The sequence below is a fragment of the Erinaceus europaeus genome, chromosome 9 (genome assembly GCF_950295315.1).
Source record: "Erinaceus europaeus chromosome 9, mEriEur2.1, whole genome shotgun sequence".
Lineage (NCBI taxonomy): Eukaryota > Metazoa > Chordata > Mammalia > Eulipotyphla > Erinaceidae > Erinaceus > Erinaceus europaeus.
This window is the reverse complement of record NC_080170.1, coordinates 104,474,627-104,488,722: the sequence shown is the minus strand read 5'-3', so window position 1 is coordinate 104,488,722 and position 14,096 is coordinate 104,474,627. Positions and strand designations below refer to the sequence as shown.

General features: G+C 43.8%; 1 protein-coding gene across 1 annotated transcript; it reads right to left on the bottom strand.

Moving 5' to 3' along the window:
* Nucleotides 1–6,548: 6,548 nt before the first annotated feature.
* Nucleotides 6,549–9,071, bottom strand: GP5 (glycoprotein V platelet). Its single transcript, XM_007517445.2, is given in 2 exon segments — nt 6,549–7,087; nt 7,089–9,071. Coding segments are annotated over 2 exon segments (1,749 nt in total). The 5' UTR covers nt 8,802–9,071; the 3' UTR covers nt 6,549–7,051.
* Between the last annotated feature and the right edge of the window lie 5,025 nt (nt 9,072–14,096).

Genomic DNA, 14,096 nt, shown 5'->3' with positions numbered 1-14,096 from the left:
TAAATAAAGTTTTTTTTTAAAAAAAAGAGTGCAACAGAGAAAGAAATATCACCACCCGACATTTCCTATCTACAGAGAGTCTTTGGTTCAAGGCAACCCCCATTTCTCTTTTTCTCTGTCAAAGAACCTTCCTGTTCCCTATCTTCCTCTCTGCTCCCTTTGTCTCCACTGCCCAGGGGTTGTTGCAGTTGTTTGTTCTAGATCATAATCTCTCTATTTCCAAATTAGCCCATTTTTTGGTCAGAAGGAAAAAAAAATACATTTTCAGGCAAGGACTCAGAAAAAAGGATAACTCTGTATCTCATTCCCTAAGAAGTTATAAATGAGGACATGCACAAAGAATTTAGGAAACTGAAAAGTGACCATAGACAGCCATGAAGGAAAGTCCAGGAACTAACAAGGTAACAGACCCAGAGATGTTTGCAGAAATTCTAGAAAAATAAAGAAAATTCTAGAAACGAAATGCAATTACAATGTATTAGACACTGGTAAACAATACTTAAAAACATTTTTTTAAAAATCAACCTTTGGATCATTTTCAAGTTTTCCAGCAATGACCAACATTTTAGTCACAATAAGAGATTATGAAAGACACTAATCTTGACATAAACTGGGAAGTATGGAGGAAAAGAACAAACAGGAGCACTGGTGCCAACTGCCAGAACCAGGTTCAATCCCTGGCTGTGGATAGAGGCTGTCTACAGTAGGCAGAACAAGACAGAAAGCTGAGAGTTTTAGCTACCAGTGTAATCATTAGCAGAACTATATATGGTGCTAGAACTTTCAAGTTAAATCAAATGAAAAAGTTTTTTCATTTGATTTTTCATTTGAAAAAAGCTTTTTTTTTTATCCTGTGGTTTTGTCAATGTTTCCTTTTTATAAGAAAAAAAAAGAAAAAATATTTTCTAAATTTCAAAAGATTAAGAAAGGAAAAGAAACAACTTATGTTGCTACTGAAATCCTGCTGTGTACTATAACCAGAGATACCAGCCAGAGAAGTCAACCTTGCAATTCTTCAAATCTACTGAGGCCTTTCCTAACACATGGGACTACCTACATCCAAGTTAGATGGTACGTTCTTAAACTAAGTAACAGATACCTGATTAGGCTAGGTTTTAGGGTACTGGATCAGGTGTACACACATCCATAAACAAGGGGCAGTCATGTAACTCAAAGTCTAAGTGCCCAGTAATGGTTGAAGCACCTAAAGAAGGCATCATAAATTCTGTAATTGATTGAACTTAGACCAAACTATCAGGACAGCCTAGCTGAAAGGCCCAAAGGAGACAGATCCCCCAAACCTAACTCTGGCTGGGCTCAGCAAATTATACACAATGCCTGAACAACTGAGAGAAAAATCTAAGAGCATCAGAAAAAGACAGGATTACAAAAGTTGGATAAGGTCCACTTAATAGTGGCCCATTTGTTCAGTATCATAATATCACACCACCTGATCACCTAGTTAGAGAATCCTTGGATTCCTGTACACATATGATGGGTCTAGAACTCTAAAGGGTCCCTCTCTCCACTACCACTGGTTACTTCCATAAGGAACAGCATCTTGTGGGCCCTCCCAGGACCTTGGCTCTACCATAAAGCAATGACAATAGGGATAGCCCCAGTCTCTAAAGGGAGGATGGGAGTATCCTGCTCTGCCACTTGAAAAAGACTGGTACTGAAATGAGTGCAGCCTGCAATGTTCCTTGGATGTGACTATGAGCTGTAAACTCAGATCAATAGGAACTTAGAGGTCACACAGGCTCTGGCACTAAATATATATAGGCCCTCAAACAGGTGGATGAAGGTAAATAGTTAATTTTAGCCACAAATTTTTTTTTTTTATAAGAATGGGAGCTACGACCTGCCCTACTCCAACTTTCTAGCCCTTTTATCTTCTCTGACACCATTCTCTCAGACAATATTCTCATCCAACCTCAGGCTAGCTACCAAACTTAAGCAAAACTACCATAGTTGTATGCCCCCCAAGAACATGCCTAAAATGGTTCTCCGAGTTTTCTTCTACACTAATTTCATCTGCTCTAATCCTACTTTTTGGTTCCAGTTCATTAACAATCTTGTCTCAGTTTAGGTCATGCCACCTTCCAGACACCAAGTTACAGATGCTACCATGACTCCATCCTGACTTCTCTGGCAGACGACCTCACCCATGTGTCCTGGACATCTCCAGAGTTCTGATCCACTAAGGAGAGATAGAAACAGGCTGGGGGTATGGATCAACCTGTCAACACCCAAGCTCAGCAAAGAAGCAGCTACAGAAGCCAGAACTCCTACCTTCTGCTCCCTAGAAACAACCTTGATCCATACTCCCAGCAGGGGAGAAGTGATAGGACTTCTCCTAAGTCCTAAGAGGACTCTGCACTCCAGCTCCATCAGCACCCAGAGAGAGAGAAGGAAAAGGAGAGGGACATATGGAGGTAGCTACGATGCTATGAGTGGCTTAGAAGGGCAAGAGAGGATTGAATCAGAAAAAGAAGGGGCAACTATATATAAATGTGGACAGATAGTTATAGAGGTGATGGTTGGCCCATGTCTACAACCTTAGGGGAACTGTGGTGGATTGCAGTGGGGAGAGTGAAGATTCAGAACTCTGGTGGTGGGAATGGTGTGGATTCAAACCCCTGAAGACATATAATTCTATAATAAAAACAAAAAGAAAAAAGAAAAAAAATTAAGTAAAAATTGTTGAATATAAAATTGATATGATTCAATGTAATATACATATCAGAATTGTATGTTACATCTGTGAGTTAGATTTAATTCAAAAAGCCAGCTTTTGAAAGGTCAATGTTAGACTGAATTTTTTTGTTGTTGTTAGACTGATTTTTTAAACTGATTTAATAATGATCAACAAGACTATAGGATAAGAGGGGTATAATTCCACACAATTCCCACCACCAGAATTCCATATCCCATCCCCTCTATTTGAAGCTTTCCTGTTCTTTATCCTATAGCTGGGAGCTAGACCCAGGATCATTATGGGGTGCAGAAGGTGGAAGTTCTGGCTTCTGTAGACTGATTTTTTTTAAAGGTCAACAAAAGTTAGATGTAATAAGATATTGAGATGATTGAATATTTATTGCATAGCTAAGAGAGTAAAATTTGGTCCTGTAAGTGGATAAAGCATCGAACTCTCAAGCATGAAGTCTATGTTCAGTTCCCAGCATTGCACATGCCAGAGTGATATTTTGGTTCTCTCCTTCCTTCCTCTCTGCTCCCCCCTCCACTCTCCCCTTTTCCTCCTCCTTCTTTCTCCCTCTTCCCTCCTCCTCCACTTCTTCTTCTCTCTCTCCATCTCTCTCTTCTCTCTCATAAATACATATGTAAAAAAAATCTAGCAGCCTAGGAGGTGGCACAGTGGATGTGGGGTTAGACTGTAAAGCTTGAGGTCCTGAGTTCAATCCCCAGCATCACATGAGTCAGGGTGAGGCTTTGGTTCTCTCATAAATAGATAATAAATAAATAAATCTTTTAAAAGTTTATAAAAAGTTAACCATTTTAAATTTGTTGTAAATTTTTATGTGTTGGTGTTGAACATAAAAGAGGCCCTGGCACTGTATTTTTTTTAAAACAATTTAATGAACCAGTGCTATGGTGTCCTTCTCTCTCTCTCTCTCTCTCATAAAACGTCGTCCCAGAGTAATGAAATCACAGCAAAGGCAAAAAAAAAAGAAAGAAAGAAAGAAAGAAAGAAAGAAAGAAAGAAAAACAAAACAAAAAACTAACACTAGATGTTTTATATAGCTTAATATAAAAAGACCTGTTACTAATATTAAAAAAGAAACCTGTTCTCCTAGAAAGAGAAACTGAAGATTGACACATGCAGAGTAGCATCTTCTACATAAAACTTTAAAATATGGGAATCCGAGGATAGCGCAGCGGGTTAAGCGCAGGTGGTGCAAAGTGCAAGGACCAGCGTAAGGACTCCGGTTCAAGCCCCCGGCTTCCCACCTGCAGGGAGTTCGCTTCACAGGCAGTGAAGCAGATCTACAGGTGTCTTTCTCTTCCCCTCTCTGTCTTCCCCTCCTCTCTCCATTTCTCTCTATCCAACAACAATAACAATAATAACTACAACAACAAAACAACAAGGGCAACAAAAGGGAATAAATAAATATTTTAAAAAACTTGAAAACATTGTTTCAGCTTGTTCAGAATTGTAGCTCAATGTAGCAAAAGTATAAAAAAAGTATCATAGAGATGTGAAACACCAAGTTTATTCATTGGGTGACCTGTAAAAAGAGAAGAGATGTGACACTAGACATTTATAAGGAATAGCCAATGTTACCTGCCACAGATTATTCTGTTAAATATATATATTAGGGACCAGGTAGTTGTTCATCTGATAGAGTTCAAGTCCCCAGTCCCCATTTACAGGGGGGAAGCTTCATGAACAGTGAAGAAGTGTTACATATATATCTCCTCTATCTCTCACCCTGAAAAAATGGTCAGTGAGAACAGTGGCATTATCATGCAGGCACTGAGTCCTAGATAACCCTGGTAGGTAGGAGTGTGTGTGTGTGTGTGTGTGTGTGTGTGTGTGTGTGTGTGTGTGTTCAGTATGTAAATCAAAGCATAAAAGGAAACAATCCAAAGTTTTTCTCCAAACTGTCCTGTCTGGAGAGAATGGCAGAAGCTTGAAGAGATGTTTTGGTTGGAGATGGAAATGTGTGCTTAGTCAACTACCCTATCCCTCCACTGGGAAGAGTGCTGGTACAGAGGAGCTACTCTACAAATAGTTTCTGAATGAATGAAGCTACACACAAGCATCTATGCATGTTAGAACATGTGTCCTGTGAAAGCTAATCATAATAATAGCAGGCTTCTATTGCGCCCCAGCATTTGCTTAACAATTTGGTGTAATTATCTCATTTTTGCCTTTGCAACAATGGTAAAGACCATTATTATCCTCCCTCTGGAGGAAAGGGAGCTGAGGCTGAGAGAGCTAAGTAGCTTGCATGAGAGACCACAACACATTAAAAAAAAAAAAAAAAAAGGATGGGGATGAGGAATCTGGCTTTTTGCAAATTTTGGAGCAGGAAGAAATAAGTAAGATAAGTCTAAGTCTAGCAGCTAACAGTACAAAGGGCACATAAAGTTAGACAAACACTCTACTGAAGGCTAAGCAAGGTCCAGCGAGGTATTAGTACCCAACAGTCTAATAGAGAAGTGCCCAGCTGCCTAGGCAGTCAGGAATGACTTTGCCAGCAGGAGTCACTTAAACTTGGCCTTGATGGAGAAGTTCACCCACAGGAACCCAGGTTTTTTTTTTAATTTTATTATCTTTATTTTATTCATTGTATAGAGACAACCAGAAATCTGGAGGGAAGAGGGTGATAGAGAGGGAGAGACAGAGAGACACCTGCAGCACTGCTTCACCACTTGCAAAGCTTTCCCCCTGCAGGTAGGGACCAGGGGCTCAAACTTGCACACTGGCCCCAGGAACTCTGTTCTTTTTGTGTTACATCCAATTGATGTTGGGAAAATCCATTGCTCTGGATTGTGGGCAGAGACCACCCATCAGTGAAGTCCAACTCGTTTGAAGATTGCAGCCAGTCTGAGAAAGGTTGCTATTACATTTACATACAGAGAAAAAGCCAACTCAAATCTCTTCTTTAGAAGTCCTGACAGAAGTAGCCATTGCTTGGCCTTTAATAATAATAAGAACTAACATTTATTGAGCACTTACTATATGCAGGGCACTGGGCTAAGCCATTATCTGCTTTACTGCCTTTAATTCTCACAACAACTCTGTGAGGCAGGTACTATTTATCTCCTTCCAGGGATGAGCAAATCCAGGCTTAGATTATTTACATACCTTGCCCAGCCCACTATGATGTTAGTAAGTGATGGAGATGGGATTTGAACCCACTGTTGCCAGCACTCCAACCCTATGTTTCAACTACTTTTCTCACAAACATGGACATTACATTATAACAAGGGTTTGACTGCTTTTGATTGCAAGAGTAAACCAGAAGGTGATCTGAGCATAATAAATGAGACACCAAGCCTTCATTCTGTTCATGAGCACATGTCACATATTAGGTGCTCCATAAATGCCTGTGAGGTGAGGCAGTGTTTAGTTCCAGGGAAGAAAATCAAGGCTGGGAAGACAGCATAATAGTTATGCAAAAAGCCTTTCGGGCCTGAGGCTCTGAGTTCCCAGGTTTAATCCCCTGCACTACTATAAACCAGAGTTTAGCAGGGTTCTGGTAAAAACAAAAACAAAACCCTATTTCACCCATGCAGGAAGCAAGTAGCAACTCACAAAAAGCCACTGAAATGTGCAGGGCAGCTGTTTCCAGGCTCTGTTACATACACCACAGATTGTCCAAATTGAGGGGCCCCACCTGTATCCCGTAGACCTCCTACTACGAAGCCAGCCCTCCTTCAGCCTGGGTTCCCATACCTCTCCTCCTAGTCTCTCCCCACTCCTTTTCCCCATCCCAGTTCTGACCCAGCCTGTCTCAGCCTCTGGAGGATGGACTCTGCTACCCAGGAACAGTTGCAGGCTCTTCGCCTCTCAGTCCACCCCAAGGATCTCTCCTCTGAAACAGGTGCTGACAGGAGTCCACAGCTCTCCCAAACAGCCAGAATGAGATTTGTAAGATGACAATAAATAAATAACATAAGGCAAAAAGCCAGAAGAGTTCTGCTTTTCCCATAAGAAACATCACTTCCACATTCAGTTTATTCACTCATTTCACAAAGCTGTTTCAGACACATCATCTCGAGACAGGCGCTGCGCTGGAGGAGGCTGCTTCATTTGCACCCTCTTCAGGTAGCACTGGAGTCCCAACGCTCCTCCAAGTACAAATAGCCCAGCACAGGTCCCCGCCCCAGAGGCACAAAGGCGGTAAAGGGGGCTTTCACAACATTGTACATAAAGATTACTTGGGGTGGTGGTGGTGGTGGTGGTGGTGAGGGTGGGCGGGGAGAGAGTGAGGGGGACAGTGGCTGGGAGTGAGCAGGGCCCCCCACCCGCAGTGTGGATACGCGCAGAGTCACGCCCCGCAGCGCGCAGGTCACGTTTTGATCAATTGCAAGGTTGTCCCACTGACTCAAACAAGAGCTCTCTCTCGGATTACTTTTCGAAAGAGCCGGGCGAGTTTAATCATGGCAACTACGATGAACGCTGTCACGATGGCCTGCGTTGCTAAAAACAGAATATAAACCCCCCAGAAGACACTATGGTCTGACTGTGGGCTCCTGACCCGCTGGGTCCAGGCCATGGACTCTAAGTCTTTGGAGCCCGGTTGGAGGATAGCTGCCAGCAGGGCCGGCTGGGTGGGGTATAGGGGGGAGCTGTTAGCTGGAGGGTGGGAAGTGGGGTGCTGGGTACCCAAGCATCCCTCCTCGCCCTCCGGCACAGCCCAGAGCGGCAGGCCGGCTCGTTGCCCGGGGCTGTGGCACCGCGGGGATTCGGTTCGATCCACCAGGCCCGGGTGCTGGCGCAGCCACGCTAGGAACGGCCACAGGTCACAGTCGCACCGCCAGGGGTTGTGCCCCAGCAGGAGCTGGGCAGACTGGGAGAGATCCCCGAACACGTCTGCGGGCAGAGTCTCCAGCTGGTTGTAGTGAAGCCGGACCTCCTCCAGAAGGCTCAGGTTGCGGAAGAGCCCGCGGGGCAGCTTGCGCAGCTGATTGCGGTGCAGCCACACTCGTCGCAGAGCGCCCAGGCCGCGCAGCAGCCGGTCGGGGAGCGCGCTCAGGCAGTTGTCGTGCAGCGCGAGTGCGCGCAGCTGGCCCAGCCCCCCGAAGGCATCGGCCGGGAGCGCGCTCAGGCGGGGGCTTGCTGTCACGGCCAGCTCCCGCAGGCCGCTCAGGTTACGGAAGATGGAGGCCGGCAGGGTGCTCAGGTTGGTGTCGTTCAGCCGCAACTCCTGCAGGGCCGGCATCTCCCCGAACAGCACAGTCGGGAGCTTCCTGAACGGGTTCTGGAACAGGGTCAGGAGAGTCAGGTTGTGCGTGTGCAGGAAGAGTGCCGGAGGCAGGAACTTCAGGTGGTTTCTGGAAAGAGTCAAAAGGCTCAAGCGCAGGAGCGAGTCGAAGGCCCCGGGTGCAACGTAGCCGAGGTGATTGCTGTGGAGCTGCAGCTCCCGCAGGGCGTGCACGTGGCGGAACAGCCCCGAGTCAAGGGAGACGAGCTGGTTCGAGTGCAGCTCGAGTCTCTCCAGTTCAGCCTGTGCCTGGAACAGTTCCTTGGGCAGGTAGGTCAGATTATTTCCCGATAAATCCAGCCGTTTCAGCTTCCCCAGGCTGGCGAAGAGGTCAGGGGGCAGGAAAGATAGCTGGTTCTGGTTTAGAAAGAGCTCCTGCAGGTGAACCACCCTCTCGAACATCTTTGGCGCAATGCCCTTCAGTTCGTTGCGGTTCAGAAACAGCTGTTCGAGGAGGACCAAGTGATCCAGCAGCCCCCCGGGAAGGTGAGTGAGCCGGTCACCAGACAGCCTCAGGGTTTTTAAGTTCACCAGGTCGTCGAAGGTGCCCGGCGCGATGGCGGAGATGGGGCTGGCGGACAGGATGAGGCGCTGCAGCACGGTCATTCCGCGGAAGCTGTGCTTCTGCAAGGCGCCCAGCTTCATTTCGAAGAGTAGAATGTGCGTGAGGTTGGTGGGCAGGCCCAGTGCTGCGATGCGGGACACGTCACCCCCAGAGCAGCGCACGGCGTCCCGGGAGAAACACTCACAGGTGGATGGGCAGCCGAGGGTCTGGGCGCGCACGAGCCCCTGCAAGAGCCCAGTCAGGAGCCCGGGCAGCACGCACAGCACCGCGCGCCCCAGCATGGTGAAGCAGGTGTGGCCCCGGCCTGTGGACACACACACTCAGAGGCCCAGAGTGCATACACACACACACACACACAGTCAAAGGCCCAGAATGGATACACACACACACACACACACACACACACACAGAGTCAAAGGCTCAGAGTGGATCTTAGAACCCAGCAGCCCGGTCTCCCTCTTTTCTTGGGAATGCAGACGTTCCTGGGAGAGGAAGACGTATTCATTCCAGGCCCGGGTGGAGGTGCACCTGGTTGATTGTGTACATTACAGTGCATAGGAATCTGGGTTCAAACCTCTGCTCCCCGCCTGCAGAGGGGAAGCTTCATTAGTGGTAAAGCAGTGCCTCCAGGTGTCTCTCTGTCTCCCTCTTTCCTCTCAAATTCTGTGTCTATCCAGCATAAATAAAATATACTTTAAAAAAAGTATTCATTCTGTACTACTAGGTCTCCTCCTTTTGCTTTACTAGCTTTCTACTTGCAGTTAAAAGCATTGAAAGGAAAGGATTGTCAAGCTGCTGAATGCTCTAAGAATCCTTGCAGAGAGGAAATTGACTAACTATTCTCACACTCAAGCTCTCAGCTACCACAGAGCAGCGCCTATTATAAAAGTAGCTCTGCTGAGGCAGGGTGGTGGCCACCCAGTTGAGCACAAATGTTACAATGATCAGGGACCCGAGTTCGAGCCCAAAGTCCCCACTTGGGGAGCTGTGAAGCAGTGCTGCAGTTGTCTCTCTCTTTCCCCATCTCCCCCTTGATGACATTCTATCTCTATTAAATGAGTAAAAATAAATAAAATAAATTTAAAATAAAACAAAAGCTCTGCTCTGGACTTTTAAACTTGCTCAGGAGTTGCCATAATTCACAGTGCTGAAGAAGGCAGCAAAGCTTGTTAAAAACAACAGCTACCACCTCTGTTCTTTGATCCCTATCTTGGTATATTCATGTAAGTACCACTTACTCTGCTAAAATAACGAACACCCCAGAATAGTGAACACCCTGTGTTAACAGACACACTAAGAAAAGCAGGTAATGATGTCTGTCACGTTATGCATGCATTGCCTCAGCACTATATTTAAACTATACTATTAGTCGTTGCAATAACTCTGTGAGGCTGATATTATAAATATTCCCAATTAAAAGGTGAAGAAACCAAGACATAGAAAGGTTAAGTAACTCACAGTTTGCATTTGAGAATGTATTTGTGATTGAGCCATACTACAGGAAGCTATCATTTATAGAATGCTTAATTAAAAATTCACTCATGCCATTGAATCATCCTTGACATACATTAATACTATCTGCCTAGGTACTGGGTGGTGGCACACCTGGTTGAGTGCCTGCACAAGGACCCAGGTTCAAGCCGCCGCACTCCCCACCTGCAGGAGGGAAGCTTCACTAGCAGCGGAGCAGGTCTGCAGGTGGCTCTCTTTCTCTGCCCCTCTCTACCTTCCCTTTTCCTCTTAATTACTCTGTCTCTACCAAATAAATATAAATAAATAAAATATTTTTAAAAATGAAAAAAAATTTAAAAAGATAACTGCCAGTATATCCAAAGTTTAATTTTACACAGACTATTTCTTGCGCTACTTGTCATGCACACACAAATAATAGAGCCCTCCCATTGTCTATCTTAGTTTCTAATGTTTTTGATCTTACCTGGAGTGGTACTGCAACCCAAATGGAAAAGCTCAGAACTCTGCCTGTGATATGGTTCTTCCCGAAAGAAGAGGGAGGTATCCTTGCATCCTGGGGATAAGGACTTTGCCATAATGAAAGTCATGGGAAGGACTCTATCTCAGAAGGCATACTCTGGTTTTTCATGACAAGTATCTTCAAACTGAAAAAGAAACTATATATAACCTAAGTCCTAACCACACTGAATAGTAGCAAGAGGAAAATTTCTTCCATAAATGGGACTAGCTCTTCCATAAATGCCAGATAATTAGTGAGAGGTCATTATAGAAGCCACAACCCTAGCTGGGCCACACTCCCTTTGGGTCTTCCCCATTGCTCCAATTCTCTACAACAATCTCTCCCCCCCCCCCCCCAACCCCCTTAGAAAAAAAATGAAAGAATGTTATAGCATTGTTGAAGGAAAGAATTCAGTAGTGGCACTGCTAGGTTGGACACGTCCCAATTAATTTGCAATGTCAAAGTGCTTTCCAAGGTAGTTGAACCCCTTACTGTGTATGATAGTCTCTGTACTTTACTGCTATTACCATACTCAGGATTGATTCCTTTTCATTTTCGCTACTCAGAAATTTTTTTTCTCTGTGATACGATTTTTTTCATTTCCTCAGTAACAAAACTTGGATATAATTTTTGTCACCAGGGTTATCACTCAGGCTTGATACTTATGACTCCACCATTCCTGGTGACATTTTTTCATTATTTTCTCTTTTGATAGAGTGAGTCAGAGAAATAGAGACACCACAGTCCTACTCTACCACTTAGGAAGCCTTCCCCTGCAGGTGGGAACTGGAGGTTTGAACTGAGGCTCTCATACATGGTGATGTATAGACTCTACTGGGTGTGCCACCATCTTTTCCTGTTTCCAAGGGTCAGTTGTACTTCTCTGGAGAAATTTCGGTTATTTTGTCCGTTTCTTCTTCCTTTTTAGTATTTTATGTATTGGATAGAGACTGAGAGGAATTGAAAGGGAAGAGGGAGGGAAGGAGAAAGAGAGACACAAAGAAACAGAATCTGCAACACTGTTTCACTGTTCATGATGCTTTCTCCCTGCAACTGGAGAGTGGAGAATTGGACCCATCTCCTTGCACATGGTAACGTGTGCTCAACCAGGTACATCATCACCTGACTCCTGTCCATTTTTTCTACATGAAATGATGTGTGTGTGTGTATGTTTGTGTTAAAAACTGAATTGTAAATATTCATTATATATTTGGGGCATAAAAGCTGTTGATTAAGGGTGTTTCAAATGTCTTCAACTGATTTGTGGTTTGCCCTTTCACTTTTTTATTATGTCTTTTGATGAGTAGAAATCTTAATATAGGCAGAGTAATCAAGGTGTTTTATTTATTTATTTATTTATTTAAAAAAGGAGACATTAACAAAACCATAGGATAAGAGGGATACAACTCCACACAATTCCCACCACCAGATCTCTATATCCCATCCTCTCCCCTGATAGCTTTCCTATTCTTTATCCCTCTGGGAGTATGGACCCAAGGTCATTGTGGGTTGCAGAAGATGGAAGGTCTGGCTTCTGTAATTGCTTTCCCGCTGAACATGGGCGTTGACTGGTCAGTCCATACTCCCAGTCTGCCTCTCTCGTTCCCTAGTAGGGTGGGAGCTCTGGGGAAGTGGAGCTCCAGGACACATTGCTGGGGTTGTCTGTCCAAGGAAGTCTGGTCAGCATCCTGCTGGCATCTGGAACCTGGTGGCTGAAAAGAGAGTTAACATACAAAGCCAGACAAATTGTTGAACAATTATGGACCTAAAGGCTGAAATAGTGCAGATGAAGTGTTGGGGGTTACTCACTGCAGACTATTATGTACTTGCTTTTAGGTATATATTTTGTCCTAGTTTATGGATACGTGTGAACATATGCTCTTATCTCAGGGGACCTGGTCTATATCTAGGTTTTGGGACTTTGTTAGGAAGTGAACCACCTGGGATGGAATTAGAGAATACTATGAAAGGAGTGGTCTCACCCGAGTAATGAAGCTGAAAGGTTGTCATTCCACACCTGAAGTCTCTGGACACAGTCTGAAGCGAAGCATGCTGAGGTGGCACTCGTTGTGTTGATTAGGTTGTGATCAGCAGATGCAATATTATTTGATATGAATTGAGAGCAGCATGCAGGAAAGTGGGCCCCACCCTAAGGTTCCAGGACTGGGGGAAATATAGGCTCTACAGTGAAAATGTGAGGTTCCTGCTGTCTTAGCTTTCAAGAAGACAATGGATAGTTGTTTTTTGTTTTCTATGTATTAAAATAAATCCTCCTTTTCCCTCAAGTCAGAAAATTTTCTCCTGTTCCCTATAGTTTTTTTTCTTTAATTTGTACTTAGGTATTTAATCAAATAAATTTTTTATTGGTATAATGTAAAAGTTCAGGTTTTTTTCCTAGTAGGGTAATCAGCGATCTCAGTTATGTGTAACTGTAACTGTAACACACACACACTCACACACACACACATACACACACATACACACACTCACACACACACATACACTCACACACTCTCACACACACATACACACTTACACAGACACTCACACACACACACATACACACACTCACACACACACACATACACACACTCACACACACACACTCACGCACTCAGACATACACACACACTCACACACACATACACACATACATACACACACATACACACAAATACAAACACGCCTTCCTCTCAGCTACACTGTCATAAGCCAATCACCTACTTCATGAATGTGGGGTCTTTCTCTGGACTCTGACAATTCCGGCACCAACACTAAACTGAAATAACCATTTCATCTTCAAACTCTGGAAATATCTAGTGTTTTATGAAGGATGAAGAAGTAGACATTCTCTTCTATACTCATGAGAATATAAATCGGTGTGAACTTTTTGAATAAAAATTTAAAAATACATATCCTCTGTCCAGGAGTTTCCATGAAGTGCTCCGTGTATAAACATAAACATGCATCCACATGTGGGAAGTAATTCTGGTAGAGTGAGGGACTCACATGCTTGAGGTTCCTACTTTGAGCCTCTTGTGGCATGTGCCAGAGTGGTACTCTTTCTCATGAAACTAAAATGAAATATACATCTTTTAATCTAAAAAGAGAATGTTCACAAAAACATTTATTGCAGGGTTATTTGTAATGAAAAAAGAACACATAAATGAGGGTCAACATGTAACTGCTTAAGTTAGCCATGCATTAGGGTGTTTTACAGACTTTAAGAATGTAGTTAAGCTTATGGTCTTGTCAGTGTTTCCATTTTATAAATAAATAACTTTTTTTTAAAAAAAAGAATGTAGTCAAGCTTCAAGTACTGACATAATTTTCTAAGATAGATTGAGTGTTATAAAACAAGGTCAGTCATGGGTTGGAAGAATTAACATCAAAATGAATAAACTACCCAGAGACATATACAAATTTAATGCTATCCCCATCAAGATCCCAACCACATTTTTTAGGAGAATAGAACAAATGCTATAAATGTTTATCTGAAATCAGAGAAAAACCTAGAATTGCCAAAACAATCTTGAGAAGAAAGAACAGAATTGGAGGCATCACATTCCCAGATCTCAAATTGTATTATAGGACCATTGTCATC